This window comes from Lepisma saccharinum, chromosome 22 (genome assembly GCF_977018435.1).
Source record: "Lepisma saccharinum chromosome 22, izLepSacc3.1, whole genome shotgun sequence".
In the NCBI taxonomy this organism is placed as follows: Eukaryota; Metazoa; Arthropoda; class Insecta; order Zygentoma; family Lepismatidae; genus Lepisma; species Lepisma saccharinum.
This window is the reverse complement of record NC_139250.1, coordinates 31248133-31268341: the sequence shown is the minus strand read 5'-3', so window position 1 is coordinate 31268341 and position 20209 is coordinate 31248133. Positions and strand designations below refer to the sequence as shown.

Genomic DNA, 20209 nt, shown 5'->3' with positions numbered 1-20209 from the left:
ATAAGCGTCCCATGTGTTCATTTTTCTGCAAAATTGTGCTCAATTTAATTTGTATCTGCATATTAATAAATATAAGTACTTAAAGATATAATTTCTGTATAATACAAAAATGGTATTGATTTTCTGTTAGGATGATTTTATGATGCCATTACCCTACCAATAGGGCAATTGCGCTCACACGCACATTGTTACTTTTTGACGTTTACAGATATAACTATTAACGACAGGGAGCAAAGTGATACGCAGAGATGTACATAGTCTTACCATAAATACTGTCCCAAAGTTGTAAGTAAATAGACACAAAATGGTGAGAGATATTGTAATATCAGAATAACATGAGATGCATGGATGCATTATGAACCAAAATCACAAATAATTATTCGAAATGGCCACCTTTAGCACTGACACACTTCTGAAGTCTTCGTGGCCACTCATCAATGGAATTACGCAACACATCAAGTGGAAACTCCGCAGCTGCCTTCTGAAGAGACCGACCGCTTTAAACTTTCAATATTGGGATGTCTCTTCTTCCAAGCCATCTCCTGAAGCTTGGACCACAATTTGTAGTCCAAAGGGTATAAGTCCGGACTTGCAGAAGGCCAATCTGAAGTGGAAATGAAGTCTGGAACATTTGCTATGAAGACACGCTCCATTTCTGTGAAAAAGGGGTAAAAACATCAGCCAAAGTGTACCAGCAGACAGTGCTTGAGACACTATGCAAGAATCTTACCGACACCATCTTCCATGGAGAGAACTGGAGCTTCCAGCAGGACTCAGCCCCAGCACACAAAGAACGCACCACCCAGCAGTGGTTGGAGGCAAATGTTCCTGACTTCATTTCCACGTCAGATTGGCCCTCTGCCAGTCCAGACTTAAACCCTTCGGACTACAAATTGTGGTCCAAGCTTCAGGAGATGGCTTGCAAGAAGAGACATCCCAATATTGACAGTTTAAAGCGGTCTCTTCAGAAGGCAGCTGCGGAGTTTCCACTTGATGTGTTGCGTAATTCCATTGATGAGTGGCCACGAGGACTTCAGAAGTGTGTCAGTGCTAAAGGTGGCCATTTCGAATAATTATTTGTGATTTTGGTTCATAATGCATCCATGCATCTCATGTTATTCTGATATTACAATATCTCTCACCATTTTGTGTCTATTTACTTACAATTTTGGGACAGTATTTATGGTAAGACTAGGTACTATAAGCATTGCTTTTTCAGGCCCACATTTTCTTTTTGTTTCGTTGCGTACAGTTTTTGAGATTTTTAAAATCTCCCTTAGGTGGTCGCAATTCCCCCACTATGTGGGCCTATGTGAAATGACTTAATGTATTGTGTATAATATAATAATGTATAATTTTATGTGTATGGTTGAGTGGAAGAAAGGGCTTTGTACGGCCTTAACTCCGCCATTTATAACAAGGCGTTAATAAATAAATACATATTTGTGGGACTACCCAATATTATGAAAAAGTTGTTTAATGAAATTGATAAAAAACCACTAAATAAGTTAAATTCTGGTATAACTCGTTTTTACGTAGGTCTACTGGTTAATTTTTAATTAGTCCAAACTCGGATATCCATAGTTGTAACCCGATAGTAATGCAAAATGTTCTCCGGATGTTATCCAACAATCTGAACACACTTCATCTAACGTTTCAGCATGTTTATTTCAATTGTCTTCAAAATATGAGGACCTAGAGCAGCTGTTGCAGTGGTTAGCTTTTCCCGGAGATGATCCAGATCCTCATAATGTAATTCATGGGGTTGAGATCAGGTGACCGCGGTGCCCACATTGCACGCTCCTTCCACATTCGATCGTCTTTCGTCAGTGTCATAGCTCACCTGCAATGAGAAATAGAAATACCGCCATTGGTCCCAGATTTTATGACCACCCTGTATTTATTATATTATTTTCTTTTCAATTTAGTTTCACATTTTCATAGGCCCTAGGCATTTACGTCACGAGGGGAGTTCCAACCGGCCAGTCAACCCTTCTTGGAGAATGGTATTGTTAATTTCAAATTAGAAATACAGGAAAAAGCTTATTATTTTGATAGTTAATAACAGAAATACATTAATTAATGTAATGACCTTACTGAACACTTAATTATTTAGTATTCTAGTTGAATATCCAAAGGTGGGAAAATGCAGACACGTAGCCATTGAGATGGCTAAGGGGCTGAAGCCCCCCGAAATCCTACAAATATATAATTGTTAATAACAAAAATAAAGTTATAACCACAGTAAAAACTGCATTACTTCGAAAAAGGTTTAGTGTATAATGGAGGAGCAGGTTATCATTTTATATTCTACCATTTAATCAAGAGAATAAATGGATCCACAGCTTCCAAAACTTATAGTTTTCCTTGTGAGAGGTCACAGAATATAAACTTTATGAGTAAAATTGACCACTAACTGTTAAACCATTTTTTTAACGATTGTGTAAAAGTTAATAACAAAATACAATAACTATGATTTTCAGTACACTAACTGTACAAAATATAAGAAAAATAATGGACAAAAATTGTATTAGATATTCACTGATACGCATGGGCGTATATATAGTTCACGTAAGGGGGATGTTCAACTTTTGATATGATGAGGGTTGCTATATTTCATAAGTGAAAATCCAGGACACTGCTGACCGAAAGCTTGTTGGGGAGTGAGGGGGGGGTATGTACATATACATTATCATATTCTTTACACTTCTTAAAGAAAAAACAGAAATCCACTTCGAAGTGTATCTTGCAATTCCTTTTCCTTCCATAACTGAACTAAGCTGCTATCTCACAATGTCTAAACTTTATTTGAGAACTGCGGACAACAGTGCGGGCAGCCAAGCACTGACTGTTTACAGTAAACAGCTTACTATGCAATGGAAGAGATTTGCAACTGAAGGTCAGTGCTGCTAGCAGATGGCGGCGTTATCGTGAAGTCAAATATCTTTGCAGCATCTTCTTGTGACTCGATAACTCTTGTATTATCGAGAGGGAGCGGTCCAATGTAGTTAGATTGTTTAGTAAAATGAGCATTTTAATATTACGCATTTAAATATAAATAAAGCTCAGGAAAGTACTATAGTCTTAATCATTTCTTCTTTCCCACACGAATTCAGAACATTAGTGCCGGCCCCCGTGGCAGAGTGGTTAGCACATTGTGCTACGATGTCAGGGGTCCCGGGTTCGAATCCTGGCCTGGGAATGGATGCTTGAGAGTGTCCATTCATCAATTTCATCATATCATCACTCATCCCCATCTTCGCAAATTAGCCAAAAGTGGCAAAAGAAGCGAAGTAAAATAAAGCAAATCAATCAACCCAGGACAATTGTGCATCTCGAAGAAACTATTCGGGACACTAGGACAAATTATATCATTTCGTGATTGTCCCGGAAAATCTGGTTCGTATAGCAGGCCTAGGTATGATCAGGCTATCAAAATCAAATCTATCAACCAGGCCATCCAACATTTTGACACACTGTTCCAATGAATGAGGGATAGCCATTTCACATTTTTGGAATAAGTTGTTGCAATTTTGCAATGTGTTGACTGTGTTCAGAGAAACGTAAAGTTTCTATAATTAGTGAATACAATTCCACAAGTCATACTACTTAGTACTGAAAATTTTCTGTCCATCTTGTGTCAAACAACTTCAGAATGTTACGGTTTCTCTCAGGTTTTCTTGCACTGCGTTTTTAAAAACCAAATTCCTTTAAGAAGACTCGAGATGCAGTCCCAATGCAGTTTCTTATCGCAGAAATTCCGAAACTATCAGGAAATTGCAGACATTTGGTCTCTGCAGTCCCATCTGGTGTGTGGAATTACGTAATTTACTTCCCATCCGTATCCCGTCCTGTACGTCTCTAATTTAGGAGAATAAAATAAGTCCGAAGAAATTTTTATGAACAAGCGGATAGAACAGGTAATCTGGTAATTTTGCTGAACCAAAAAAGACGGGGTTGGACCCGTTGAACCCCCCCTTAAATACGCCCAGGCTGATACGGTGGATCGAGTAGCAAAGTTTCTAAATTAATGTAATAATAACCATAAATTTGGATTCAAATTGGTATATTTTTAATAACTTATAATAGTTAATATGGTAAAATAACAATAATTATTATTGTCATTATTATTTGTACTAATCAAGTTATATCTGTGGCCTGACCATCACTTTTCCAGACAGGAAAAATATGTAGAAGCATTTGAGGAATGCCTTGTCAGACTTTGCCAAGCTTCCTTGATCGCCATCGTTGTAAACAGGTGTAAACAATTCCAATCAAGGAAGAGATTACAGGTACCTGATCCGGAATTATTTAGTAAATTCGATCGGTTTAAATGTCTGGGGGCAGGGAGGTCATTGGTCAGTCAGTTTAGAGCTATCATCGAGACAGGATGAACAAAGATTAAGAAGCACGATTTGGGCAAGGACGTGTTGAGCGAGTTGCAAGTCAGACACTATAGTACAGTCACGACCATAATGAGTCTTCATAGAACTTCAGCCAGGGGCGGTTACTGACATGGCCGTATTTAGAGGGGGGGTTTCTAGGGTTCAAACCCCCCAGAAACTTCTGACATGTTGGATTAATGGAAGTTCAGAAACCTAAATCTGTAACAAATTTTCAATTTTTTTTCAGAATCGTAACCAACCCGCGACCCCTCCATTTTCACTTCTGCTGTCATCTTTCCAGTGTTGTTCCTGGGTCACAAGGAATATAGACTGAAGATTCCCTTATGATTGTCCCAAAATTCCCTTTCCATCTTTTAAATTTCCTGTCCGATAAAGTTGAAAATCCCCCCCTTGATAGGAGTTCAAACCTAGGATCTCCAGTTTCTTAGCGCATTACGTTCGCGATTGAGGTTACAATCCATGCACCAGGCTAAGTTTTAAAAAATAATAACTGGTTCCACACTTTTCAAAATTCCAAAAATGTAATTTTAAAGTTAAACAACAAAAACTTTATGACTAAAATTTCCATCTAACTTTTAAAGCTTTTTCTTGAAGGTGTCTAAAGTTTAATGACGAAGTATAATAATTGTGCATTTCAGTACACACTGTATGAAACGTAAAAAAACGAAAAGAAACTTGTGCTGGATTGAGTAAGCCACCCTCAAGGATATAACAATAATATAATAATAATAATTATTAGTATTATTATGGAATAAAATTGTTTTATTATTATGAAATTTTAATAATTATTGTACAATTACTGTTATTATTTCTATTATTCAAATTTCTGGCGACGCCCATGGGAACAATTATGAATGAACCCCCCCCCGAAACTTTTTCCTGCCTACGGCCGTGGTTACTGATATTGTTGCAGTGTTGCACAACGACCGGATATTTTTACCATGAAATGTCATGCTTTTTGTTAGTATTTTTTTCTTTGCTCTCCTATTATAATATGAACGCAAACAAATAATTTTACCCTTGATTGCTTTAAAATGATCCGTTAAAAGAAGGAAGCAACCTGCGAGATTTCACAGTATATGAGTAGACGAACAGGTCGGCGTTGCAGCGCCGAAGCAACGCCCTGATCTCTACAGCGAGGAGTATTGGAGCGAGGGTCAACGCCTTTGTTCCTATCCTCGCGCCTAAGCCAACTCTTCCTTGCAGAGACTGTGCAACAAACCAAGGTCACCCACCAGGCGCACGCAGGAAAGAAGACTTCACGACGGACCGGCAGGAAACGCTGGGATCTTAATTATTTTTTACGCCGTTAGAGAGCAACAACATGCAAACAATAGGCAAGGTCTTACTGTCCCGTGTCGTACAGCAACAGACAAAATGTCCATGTTAGGCAAAGAAAAATATTTTCTTTTGGGGATATTTTTAACCTAATTTACTAACCTTACCACCAATCCAAATTCAGTTTAAAATATAACTTATCGTATACAAGTGCAGTGCTAGTTATCTTCCCTGTTGTTGTGGTGTGGGCGCTGGGACTAATTGTCTATTGTCACAGTTGCGATATTTAGTGCACTGTTGTTAAGTCGTGTTTCAACTGATACCGACACCAATGCTTGAAAATTTTAACAAAATTGTTCAAAATACTGATTATTATTATTAGGTGAGCCCAATTAGAAGCATCGATTTATCAGAGGTTTCCTTCAAAATATTCAACAGTTGAATATGAACATTAAAGTACTTCTTACGTAACACAAGAAACACAATTCTGTACAATATTGTTGCCGAACAAATGGAAACTTCAAATCTTGCATGATAATTATTGATTATACCACCTCGAAAGTATCACGTCGAATTTTGTGGATCCTGCGAAAGGGCCGGTACAAGTGAACAAAATACAATCGATACTTTCCGATACCGATACATCGACATCGGCTCAGCCCGAATATAAATACATATAAAATTATGAATATATATAATAACATTATAAATATATAAAAATTAAAATTACTCGCTGCAACCACCAGGTATACCTTTTCATTAGTCATGTTGATCCAGTCTTTAGGGATTTAAAACTCAGGAGTTGTGTGTTGCCATTCATATATGTGTATTTGTTACCTCTCGCACTTTACCACCAAGTTATCCATGAACAGTGAGTTTGCCATTAGTTGGGGATGAATGATGAATAAGCTAGATTATCCAAGTTCGATCCCACATACCGTAGGGTAAGTTACGATTTTATACACAGGTAGGCTTAGCGCGACTGGATCTACGGTTTAGAATAGGATTCAAAAACCGGGTATTGAACCGTAGGACCTCTTGTCACAAAGCGTCGACGTTGCCTCTACACCATCGGGGAAGTCCCATTAAAAGTTCCTAAATATCGAACATCGCTTGGAAAAGACAGTCATATAATATGAAGGGCCCGGATTTTGTTGACATTTCATCTTTTAACTGGTGCAACGTAGACATTGATTGCTAACTAGTACAGAAATCCTGAAAACCCTCCTCAGGTTGAAGAAATGTAATTTTTTTTGGGTCATTTTTTACCATTTTTTTTATTTTTCGGTCATTTTTTAAAATTGTGCATCATTTGTAGTTAATTTTTTTAAAATTTTGCGTCATTTTTAGGTCATTTTCTAAAATTTTGCGTCATTTTTAGGTATTTTTTTTTAAAAAAATTGTGTCATTTCATGCTGAAACATAAGAAGTTCAACAATTTCGGTTTTGTCTGAATGTTATCTTGCGGTACTTACTCTGGGTTTAACTACCAGCGCAACAAAGCCTGTCTGAAATTCGCGAAATGCAACATTGTCGAGTTTCTTATTCACAATCCGTACAACACCAAGGTGAAGAAGCAATTGTTAAATTGTTTGTCTTGGAATATATATATATATATACAGGGTGTCATTTTAATGGCGCCCACGGACAACGGTAACGTATAGAGGACATCAAAACAAACAACTTTTCTCAGTAACATTTTTCTCCTTGGTGCGTCGATTCGAAGCTACAGCCGTTCAAAAAAGACCGTTTTGCCGCCTGGATGCTGGCAACCCAACACAACATTTGATTGCATTTGTGGCGTCATATCCCGTCGTGAAGCGATGCGTTCCAGGGTTGCCAGGAACACTCATATTCTGTGCAAAATGACATAGCTACAATCAGCCACATTATGTACCGTAAAACAAAACGAGAAAACACGTTCTGTAACCTAACAGGAAGTAAACAAACGATACGAAAAATGGTAGAAAGAAAATAGAATTCAAGTGGAAGTGGTCATATCGAATTTTGTCTCAGCTTACATGTAAAATATTTGCAAATGTAATAACCAAGTTGGCATCTACAATTTAGTCTTATCCACTTTGTCCTTCTGATACTAGTTGTCTGTGACACACTGAACATATGACAAAATAGAAATGAAAGAACTCAAAATTCCAAAGGTAAGCAACACATAATATAATGTATATTCAGGGCATTATGAGGCAAGTGGCAAAAATGGTTGAAAATACAGGGATATAAGTAGTAGTAATACAAGCTCTCCGACGACTGTGTTTATCTATGCACCGGATACACATATAATAGTTTGCAACTGTTAACGGGGCAGTATATTCGCTATTGATTCATCATTAGATTGTTACTGTGGTTGTACGTGTTTTAGCCGTAATGTAACAACGTGAACCTAGGATACTTCCGTTATTAGCACAAAAGTATCACAAGGCATCTGGACACAAACCTGTAGACATCAAACTTGCAACGAGATTTACAAATATTTGACATGTAACTGGGCCTAAACAGCCACATGTAAGCTGTAAGTCCAATAAAATGTATTGTTGTTGATATTTGATATGTAGGCTAAGACAAAATCCGATATTGACACTTCACTTTGAATACGTATTTTTACCATTCTCATATCGTTGGTTCACTTCCCCCTTCCCCTGAGATGACTTCTGATCTTCTGAGTTGTAGGCTTTGATGTTCGGTCTACTGGACGCGTTTCTCGCTTCGGTTTACACCTAATCATGTGGTTGGTAGTTTGTCAATTTTCACAAAATTTGTGTGTTCCTTGCAACCCTGCCGTGCGCTGTTTCGGTGCAGGAAATGACATCACAGATACGATCAAATGTTGTGTTGGGTTGCCAGCATCCAGGCGGCAAAACGGTCTTTCTTGAACGGCTGTAGCGCCGAAATGATGCACCAAGGAGAAAAATGTTACTGAGAAAAGTTGTTTCCTTAGATGTCCTCTATACGAATCTGTGGTCCGTGGGCGCCATTAAAATGACACCCTGTATATACTATTTTCAATAAACAGATTGAGTTTTGTACGAATTTTTGGGTCATTTTTCAAAGATTTTAGGTCATTTTACAGGATTTTTGTTATAATTTTAAAGGTCATTTTTCAAAAATTTTTAGCTCATCAAAATCCGGGCCCTGTGACCCTCTCAAACCCCCGAATTCGTTTGTGGGCACGCCCCTGGTCCCTTCATCTCTTCATCCACGGCCAACTTGCAATAAAGATTTTCTCACGTTCTCACTGATTCCCTTGCAAGAGGTTAAATGAGTCATTGGGTCTAATGCAAGGTAAAGAAAGAAATATTGACCTGGACACCACCTTGCGTCACGGGGAAAGTCAGATGACCACAATAACAAAGGGGACGGGGGAAAGTGTGGTAGACTTGAAAACATTTTCGATCGATCGAACGGAGCAACATCACGCGAAGAATGTATTTAGTGAAGGTTGCAGGAAGCCCTGAAACATGCAACCACAAAGTTGATGTAGTTTTACGCTCGCAACTACAGACTTAGACCCTTCACTTTACAGCTCTTGTCAACTGACCAGTTTTGGTTAAGTAAGCAAGTTTGTTGTGTTCTTGATTTCCACCGGGGCAGAGAAAATCGTGTAAAAAGTAACTATTGGGAAGCAGATATGTATAGTTCAAGTCCTGATTCGAACGCCAGTTTTTATGAAAATAGCTGTTGTCATTTTTATCCGCAGTGTATAGACATACATTCATTCACTGCGACGTTATAGTACTATTAAGATCTCCACATTGTAACCTAGCATGGATAACGCAACCGCATCCTCACGTTAAGAAATCTGTAAAGAAACTGAAGTGGCAACATCTTATTTACTCCACGCGGACTTGATATAAGCTGCCAGTTCCTTAAACTGACGCTGTTGGTGGGAAGTTTTGAGGGGAGGATTTACGGGGCTCCACGCGGACGTTACGGTTGGTTGTGTACGCCTGAAACACACGGAACTTTCTTTGAAGTAAAGTGACGTTCGAATCAGGACTTCAATTTTACAGTCACCGACAATAAAAACGACTTATATCCTTAAACACTCGCTTCCCTGCAAGGCGTTATGTGTGTTATGTTATGTTTGCATTAAAAATTGTTATTAAAATCTACTTACTGCTCTAGAATTGGACAACACATATAACGCCGTGCAGAGAAGAGAGTATTTCAGGATCTAGGTGTCCCATTTTTATTGACGGCGACTGTACATCGACACGTAGTAAAGAACGATTGTCTACATTTTACGTTGCTGACTATGTAAACAGGATGACGACAAGCGTGAGCTTAATAACACCGTTGTAGGAACGAAATACGTTGTAAGAAATATCCTGTTTTTGAATTGTATAAGAAGTTTGAAGAGTACCTTCAACCACTGGCGGACTTAGCCGGGACTCACAAGGCATATGTTCCAAAAAGCGATGACTAAGTTTTATGAAAAGTGAGCAAAAAACGTTGGAACGACATAAAACGGAATCCCTGCAAAAGAATTAGAAAAAAGTTGGATCTATTTGAAATTGAAATGTGTCGCCACTCAAAATCGGATCATGAATACAGGTCGATAACTTCTTATTTGTGTATCTTTTCTACCACTTTTGGTTAATCGGGTTGGTAACGTTAATACTACAATAATAATATTAATATATACCGACAGAAACAGTGGCGGCGTTATACGGTTTTTGAAATCCTGCATCTGTTGGGTTAGCTGGGGGAATGCTTCTATGATTTAACATGGTGACAATGGGTCAGCTGGGGGGATATGATTTGCAAAAATTTTGCTGCTGAATAAGGGAGTCCTATTAAACGATTTTTATTATGTCTCCTGTAGTTTCGAGTACGCTACGTCGTTGTGTAAAAATAAACCCAACGAGAGTTCAACAGCATTGCTACGCAAAAAACTAATACGAGGATTGGGGAGTAAGTCATGGCAACACAGTAATAATTCGACAATCGAAGGATGTATTAAAAATGTGTTATATACAACTGAAAGGGTATACATTATGGATATTTTGTTGGTAGGAATCATGAAAGGAAACCCAATCAACCCTGTGACATACACATGTATTAATGTACAAGTTACAAAAACCTGGCTGACCCTGTGACATACACATGTGCAGATGTTACAAAAACTTGTCTGATTATGACAAACCTTCGAAATAATCTCCCGCATTGTCCACAGCACGCTGCGCAGTAGGTCCCGTACACTATCTGCCTTATGTGGCCTTGAATTATCGTGGAGTAGATTGCATTATGCAGTAGATCTGGACGCTTCTCCCTAACTGCACGTCGTAGATGTCGCTGCAGGAACTCTTCCACGTCGATGGCAGCGTGCTGTGGACAATGCGGGAGATTATTTCGAAGGTTTCTCATAATCAGACAAGTTTTTTTTACATCTGCACATATGTATGATGTCACAGGGTCAGCCAGGTTTTTGTAACTTGTACATTAATACATGTGTATGTCACAGAGTTGCTTGGGTTTCCTTTCATGATTCCTACCAACAAAATATCCATAATGGATACTCTTTCAGTTGTATATAACAAATTTTTAATACATCCTTCGAGTGTCGAGTTAATACTGTGTTGCCATGACTTACTCCCCAACCCTTGTAGAATGTGCGCCTTAATATCAAGAAATACTTAATGCAATGTGATTTGTTCAAAAATGAGTCACTCGTTTATTCACACATTAAACACTAGCACAAGAAGAACTGTTTTCAGAATAAATTAAGTAATACTATGGGTACATTTTACCTAATCTGTAATGAATATTATGGAAATTCTAAAGTAGAAATGTTTTGTGCTTCGTTGAAACAAGGGTCTAACCTAACTACCTGCCTACTCCCCCCCCCCACTCCCCACAGTACTAAGCACCGACATTGAATGTGAGTACGATATTTTCTTCGAGAAAAAAATAAAAACTCATTACAAATAATATGTTATATTTAAAAATTCGTAGTTTGCATTTCCGTTTTAAAAAAAGTTTAGCGTATTTAAGAATATTTCACTTATGGCCTAGTGTCTGAAGAACATCTTGAAAAACATAATAGTGCAACTGCTTTGGGAAACAGAAAATACCAGCAGTGCGTTACAAGAGTATAAGCCTATAAGTTAAAGAAGACAATAAACGTTAAAAATAATAATTAAAATAAATAACATTAAAATAATGAAATTTTCACGTGGTGACCCTTCAAAGGGGTCACTTCATCACTTGAAAATCTTCAATGGGAACAAGTGCTGCCAAGTATAAATATCTTCATCGCATATTCTGACTTTAAATGACGGCCCTCTATGCATGGTGCCCTAGGCTTCTGCCCCCTAGCCCACTCCTCACTACGGAACTGCAGTTACTAATCGGCTTAAACTGGAATAACAGACACAAGCCTCCTTCATCCAGGTACTGTACTGTATGACTTCCTCAACACATGTGGCAGCCATAGGCGTGTGCAGACCTTCTGATTAGGGGGGGGCAAAAGCATTGATGAAAGTTCAGTCGGGAAAGATAAACCTCACTTTATCCTTTCCTCCAAACAATTGAGGGGTTTAGTGAGAGAGGGAGCTATGCCACAAATCTTGAAAATTTTATTTTTTGCCATTTTCAGTCTTCTCCTACCATCTGTCATCTATCATGTGAACTACAACCATGTGGCATAGCTCCCGCTTGTTCTGCAGCAGATTTTCTGAGTTCTTGAATACGTCCTCATCGGCATTTTGAGTGAGAGAAGAAGCTATGCCACTTACGATGGTGTCTGCAATAGGAGTGGCAGAGGTTGTGTTGCAGTAACCGGTGCTAGATTTAATATCAGCCCTGAAGTTAAAAGATCTCATGGCAATAATGCCTTATATTCCTCCAGTTTTTCATGGTGTTTACCAAAAACTAAAATCCACAGAAACAATGGACAGTGAAGATCCTCCAGAAGACATATGAAGTTGTCTTTATGTAGATCATATGTAACACTGTGAACATGATTTACACTCATGCAAAAGTATTTAAGCCTTGTTCAAAGTATTTGAAGTGCTAGATTGATTTTTTCACATGGGTATACTACAACAATATACCACACATGTTCATAATAAATGGTATTTATATTGAAATTCATATTTTTCCTTTTGAATAATTTACCTAACAATATGTTCAGAAAAAAAAATACCCTTTGTTGTACAAATTATGACTCAACGCAATGCTTTAGAAAACTCAATTTATTTCCATTTCTTGTCAAAGTGGCATAGCTCCCTCTCTCACTAGACCCCTCAATTGTGTTCATCCATTTAAGGCAAAAACTGTTTAGCAGCAAGAGCCTGAAGTACTTAGTAGTTATAATTTCTCTCCGTAGTCTGTGGTAATTTACAATACATTACAGAAAGCAACACAATTTCGAGCGAAGCGAGCAAAAAAAAACTTTAGATCCAAATTTTTGCAAACTGAAAACAATATTGTTTTAATATGGCACAAAAAAAATGGATCACCATGGCATTCTCTTTTACAATTTTTTTCATTTAGATCGTTTGGCGCGCAGGGGCAACTCCTGCCTCTCCCTAGCACATCGTGAGCGAAGCGAGCAAGAAAATTTTGGGAAATGTATTTTTATTTGTATTAAATTTGATATCGAGGGGAGCAATTTGCCCTCTGTGCCCTCCTGCAGGTACTCTTAGCCGTCTGGAAGAAATAATGCAAGAAAGACGTGAAAACTAATTCCATCTTGAGTATCCTTTTGTCCTGTTACTCTTAGATTCTGTTAGTTTAGCTTTATTTTACCTCAATGTTTGCCCCCCGCTTGATTTAATTTCCATCCAAGAGTGGGATGGGGAATGCCCATTGCACCCCTGTGGTTGCGCCACAGCACCTCTCCTTCCCCCGTAGTTGCTTTGAACTTTAATCGGCCTGACTCCTAACCTAACCTAAATTTTTAGGTGAGAGTATAATAATGTAGGAACATGAACGTCTGGGAGGGGGTCAAGGATGGCCACCTCTCCCCCATAGAAATCGAATGTCAACCTAAAAGTATATATTTCAGACATATAATTTGATTTCAGTCATAGTAATGTACATTTCATAATTTACATTTCAAATTCAAGTGGTGTGTTTTGAGGGGGCAACACTATTATTGGGGTAATATGCCCCGTGGAAAAATATCTTGCTTGTCCCTCCGTGGAAAAATCTGCGGATGTCCATGATTAGGGAGGGCAAGTGCCCCCGTGCACACGCCTATGGTGGCAGTACGTAACCTCTAGCGAGAACTGATTCCCAATATTCATTCCTATCTTCTCAGGTCAATTCGGCTGCTTAGGTATTTTCAGTCCTATGCTTACAATGCAACATCTTTTCCATCCTTACTGATTTCCTTTAGGTTCACCTCAACGTTATACCTTTGTCTTAGAGGAAAGAAGAGTTTACAGTATTCTTGTTGGGCAACCTGATGGTAAGAGACATGTAGGAAGGCCAAGACGAAGATGGAGGGATAACATTGAGATGGACCTAAAGGAAATCGGTAAGGATGGAAAAGGTTCGATTGATCTTGCCCAGGATAGGAACAGCCAAATTACCTTGACGAGAGGTTTCTCACTGCATAAACGCAACTAAGGAAGCCTCCTGCCTTTCCTCCACCCCTCTTACAATGCTACAGTACTGCTGCTTGCTCTGCAGTCCACATATGCATACGAGATATCTCTTTCACATATATGGTGGACCGACTCGGCCTGTACTAAAATGAGTTTTTGACCTTCCACAATTTTACAGGTTGCTGCATTTTTGGTTCATCATTTGCAAATGTAATCCAAAACACCTTAAATGATCTGTCTAATACCCAATTCTAGAACTGGAAATCATTAGTTGGAACATGTTTGCTTGACCCTTGGGCTGGCTGGGGGAACATTTTAATGTTTTAAGGTAGGAACAATGGGAGCTTTAGCAGTGTAAATACCAGTCTTATGTGTTTATGCCATTATTTTTCTTGTCATGCTTTGAGTAATTGAGCGTTGATGAACTTATATAGCTTTAGATATTCTTAATACTGCATACACATTGTTGATATCAATTGTTTACTCATGTTTCTTCCAGGAGGACAGTACCGAAGAGTCGGATGTGGAGATTCCTAAGAGCGACCGACGATGCACAGACATCTTCTTTCTCCTGTTACTGGCTGCCTTTCTAGTTCTTTTGGTAAGGACACAGCAATAAATTAAATCCAGGTGAAACCAAAATATGATAGGGTGATATATAATGTAAATATTAGGGCTATGCCGATATCACTTTGAACCAATACTGAAGCTGATACTATCACCAATTCCCACCGATTCTGATGCTTGAAAACTGTAATAATTAAGTTGTTCAGAATATATTTAAATCTTAATGTGTAAGTATTCTAATATAGACGACAATATGTCATGCACCAAGGACTAAGGTCCTCCTATTACATAGCTGGCTCTGGTGCCCCACAAGGTTCGAATAGCCTAGAATATATGTGCCTCACTGCATTTAATATATTGTAACAATTAATTTATATGTTTTGTATTATTATTTAAGAGTAATAAGCAAAACATGTTAAAGCTTAATAACCAAGAATTATGCAAGGTTAATTGTCACTGGTAATTGCATGTTTTCAATATCAAACTATTATTATACATATCAAATCATAGCCGATAACATTCTCTATAACCTTTTTTATTTAGTTTTCATTGAATTTTGATGTTGTAGTGAATTTACGTTGTTTCACATAAAATAATAGTTTTTTTATGTAGTACTTTGTTTAGAATATGATTTCAGTAATTTTGTATATTGTTTTAACATGTGTCAAAACAATCCAAAGAAGTCAGGAAAATCAGATTAGTTGCTTAATTGGGAGAACCAGCATCCTATACATTCGTAATAAACTGTACATATGTTTAACTGAAGTGCAAGGCCTTGGGTGAGTGCCAATTTGCCCCTCTCTAAGGCTGGCTCTGCATGTAGCTGAATGGTTATAACACTCTTGTCTTTGGTGCATGTGATCTCATGTCCGATCCCTTATGAGAACTCCAAAATTTCGCTGTAGACCCATTATCATGAGCACAATTAGGAAGGTACTTGAATAGTGGAAATATCAGCACTGGCAACCCTTCATTCAATTCAAAACTACTTTATGATGGTAGAAAACTTCTTACGTCATGTGCCAGCAACATATTTGTTAAAAACCATAAAAATACACAAACAGCACAATAAAAAAAACACTTTATGAGTTTTTCTAAGCTTTTGATTCCATCTCGGAATCATCATGAGGGCTGGTCGAGCTGTGGCGGAAGGGACACGGTTGAAGTTCCACTGGCGTTACTCACCTGGGCCCTTAAATTATTTTTGAACCAAAGAATCTATATTTTTTTAATAATATGATTAAGTCTCACCTTTAGGATCTTCTTTGGTAATGAATTATTCACAAACCTTCAGAACCTTACTGTATGTCTCAAATTTCTTGTATCATTGAAGTAAATGTCCATGAGAACACCTGATTTATGATTATTTTAGTTGAAAAATTTACTCTCTTCCATGTAGAAATTTCCTCACACTCCCTCAAGGTTGTAAGGTGTGACATTTACAAAAGGCAATTACATCAATCTCTTCCTAGTAGTACTAGAAAATCTAAAAACTAAATATGGTACAACAACTCTCTGAGAGTCAAAGCAGCTTTTAATTGCATGGTCAGTTCATCGAGTACAATTGACATTCTGGCTTTTAAGACCGGAACTCTCTATTTCTTTTCAAGTAGCTACCCAATTGTCCTCATGATTGATTGATTTGGTGTTTTAAGTCCACTTTATGCACAGGAAGGCTAATCGGGACTAGACCTACAGTTTAAAGTGGGATCCGAACCGCTATGTGCCTCCACTGGGTATCGAACCCCTGACCCCTTGATTACAAGGCAACGATGCTACCACTGCACCATCTGGGAGGCAATTGTCCTCATGAGGATGGGTTAACAGTAACACTGAAATTTTTGGGGAACCCTCCAGAAATCAGACCAAGGACCACTTGCACCAAAGGCGACAGTGCTAACCAATTTGCAGGAGCCTCCAAATAGTACTACACTCTAGAAACTGCCAATTTACAAGCACTAATGTGGAATGTAGATCCACAGTCAGGACAACCCTCTGCGGGGTGTTGGCATTCTATATCTTGTCCTTACATGTGTTGAAGGACCTCAGTTTTTATAAAATGTTGAGTGTTATCCTTCAAAGAAGTAATATCTTTAGTTTCCCATGGCAGCTGACAAAAGAATAGTGATCACTAACAAGTTATTATTAACATTCATTTTCATTTGCAAAATATTGTTTTTGAATTTTGTCTGGACTCCAATAAATTTATTCTTCTCTGCAATGAGTACTCAAGTTACTGAATTCAGTATAGCACTATAATAAATCATAATTGTTATTATAAAAATTGACTAATGTAATATATATTTGATTTTGTTCCTGGAGTCAAAGCCTATTATCATTCTATGTAATAATATAAATAACTCGTGGCTCTACAGCCTGTAAGGGCCTTGGCCTATCTCCCGACTACCATTCTCCCTCTCACAATCCTACCAAGAGGTGTGGAGATCTTCAACCAGTAATGAGGTGATGCGGGATCAAACCCCCAGCCATTATAGGGGATATCCGAGACCGGGTTACAGTACTCACTCGTAGCTCCCCAATTTCCTCATGATGGTGGGTTGCCACCGGTCCTATACACAGGCCGAGAACCCAGAGACTGAACCCATGCACACTCGAACTCGTGCCATCCCGCAGTCGGAGCCCAAAGCACAGTGCCTTAGACCACACGGCCATGGAGGAGGACTATCATTATATCTAGTCTATTACAATTTCTTTTTTGTACAGCTAATAAATAATCATTAGCTGTAATTTCTAATTTCTTTGCACTCTCTGTCTTTCAGTTGAGTTTTGTTGGCTACAGTACCTACTATGGTGACATTAGAAGAATATGGAATGGCTATGATGACTGTGGAAACATCTGTGGACTCAAGAACAAGCCTGTTCCTGGCTTCAACTGTTCAGGAGAAGACTTCACCCACATGAAGTACGTGTCCATAATCAATTTTAATGTTGTTGTATTCAGTTTCCACTAGAGTATTTAGTCTATGATGTACTCCTTGAAATTAGTAACCAATACATTTATATAATGAACTATGGCTACAAAGAAACATTCATACATACAAATAACAGTAACAAACAGGTATTACAAACAAAATATGGCATCCACTAAATGACACCGTTCATGTTCATGTGGCAAATAAAGTTTAATTGCACTCAATTCATTTTGTTTCAATGTTTCCTTTCTTTTCAGGTTCGTTCTCATGACAAAAGTTGAAATGCCAGACAATGCAACCAAATTTGACTTCGAGTGTGTGACTGAATGCCCTCCAAATCAGTAAGTATATCTTATTTGTAGACATGTGCATTGAACGTTATACATTTATAACACCATTAAGCCTTGTTTCCATGATTATGATAAACTAAATATGCTGACCAAGGCAGTAATTTATTTTATTAAAAATATAAACTAAACGTAACGTTTCAACCTTCTAGCAAGGTCTTCTTCAGACTCTGTATCAAGTACAAAAGTGACTTTTGTACTTGATACAGAGTCTGAAGAAGACCTTGCTAGAAGGTTGAAACGTTACGTTTAGTTTATATTTTTAATAAAATAAATTACTGCCTTGGTCAGCATATTTAGTTTGTTATACATTGAATATCCAAATAAGTTAGTGTGAAGATTAACTGGTACTTGCTGTAAATCATGGATTTTTATTATTTTTTGTTTAATATTTATTTTTAAGTGCCTCCTTGAGAAGTAAAATAACTCTGCTGGACCTCTGACCAACACTAGGTCAGCTTTTTTTTTTTTTTTTTAAATTTTCCTCTACTTTCGAGAAACTGCTATGTTATTCTAAAATCTGAAATATTACATCAGCTTAGAATTTCTTGTAGAGCATCCATCTGAATCTTCATGTGGTTTGCTTTTGCTGTTGCCTAGATATTCTCAATAGTTTTGTGGCCACATAAATCTAATCAACTATTGATACCACCATGTAACAAAAATTTGTTTAAGTAAATTTTTTTCCTGTTTCCGATGCAGTTTACTACAAAACACTAGAAAAACACAATTTTACATGTGGGAAATTGTTTTTAATGAAATGACAACGATTTTCTGATTTTTTAGTAAATGAATGTATTTGGGACAATGAGAGCTGGTTTACGTTGATAAACAAGTTTGAACAAATGTCAAAATGGAGTGAAGAAATATAAAGATAGGGCTACAGTACATGAAGACCTGTATATTCCATGTAAAGATAATAAGGTCTCTAAAAATGTGTTGTTTTCCTACTTTTCCTATTGGGATGTCCATGAGCTTCTCTGATCAGTCCCCAGATGTAATCGCCTAGCATCCGCTCATTATATTGTCCCTGGTACCTTCTTTCAAACAATTGTAAGTCCTGATGGAACCTTTCGCCCTGTTCCTCTGTGTATGCACCCATATGGGATTTGAAGACATCTAGATGTGAGTGGAGTACATGCACCTTTAGAGACATTCTGCATCCCATTGCTTTGTAGTTATTCAGAAGACCCTGTACTACATCTCTGTAATTTTCCACCCTGTGATTACCCAGGAAACTATTCACTATGTCCCTGAAGCTATTCCAGGCATTTCTTTCAACAGGTCGAATCTTTCTGATGAAGTCGTCAGCGTTAAGAAGTTTCTTCACTTGAGGGCTCACAAGAATTCCACCCTTTATCTTAGCCTCGGATAGTTTGGGGAAAACAGTCTGGAGGTACTTGGAAGCTTCCACATTTGTATGTAATAATCTTTTCACAAATTGCTTGATGAGACCAAGCTTAATATGCAGGGGAGGCATTAGGATATTTTCCTGCTTGAGAAGGGGTTCCCACTTCATGGTTTTCTGTCCAATCTCTAACTCCTTCCTTAATGGCCACTCAACAGTCTCAAAATGTCTACCTGTATCCCTGCTATCCCAAAGGCAGCAAAAACAAGGATACTTTGTGTTTACCCGATTACCTCCCACTGATGTTCAGCATAGCTTACCACCTGCAGAAGATGTTGAACACTGGAGTAATCTTCCTATAGATGAGTCAAATGAGCGATTGGAATTGATGATCACTCATTTCCATTGTGAAGGAGGACAGCTTTAAGACTCCTGCAGGAGCTGTCAATGAAGAGCCGCCAGTCCCTTGAGTTATATTCAAACTCTATTTCTTTGAAAAGGCCATCCACACTGTGGCAATAACATATTGTTTCTGTGAGAGTGAAGTATTGTGAGAAAGTTTCATGACGCTTCCTCTGGAGGGATATCTTGCAAGTTTTATCCAATAGGTTCCACGGCTTTAATCGCGATGTTAAAATTTCTGCATTGGATTTTGTTAGTCCTAGATCCCTGATTAAGTCATTTAACTTAGTTTGCATCCCCTGAGAGGCCTTCTTCATGGTAGATGTTGGTATCCGATTCACTACTGGTATCTACATGT

General features: G+C 38.0%; 1 protein-coding gene across 2 annotated transcripts in view; it reads left to right on the top strand.

The window, feature by feature from the left end:
* Nucleotides 1–20209, top strand: part of LOC146005037 (choline transporter-like protein 1) — a 136627-nt gene that overhangs the window by 62507 nt on the left and 53911 nt on the right. For both annotated transcript variants that reach the window (XM_083144178.1, XM_083144177.1), the window contains exons 3-5: nucleotides 14754–14855; nucleotides 17602–17744; nucleotides 18012–18095. In XM_083144178.1, coding sequence (XP_083000304.1) covers nucleotides 14754–14855; nucleotides 17602–17744; nucleotides 18012–18095 — 329 coding nt within the window. The remainder of the gene's footprint in view (nucleotides 1–14753; nucleotides 14856–17601; nucleotides 17745–18011; nucleotides 18096–20209) is intronic.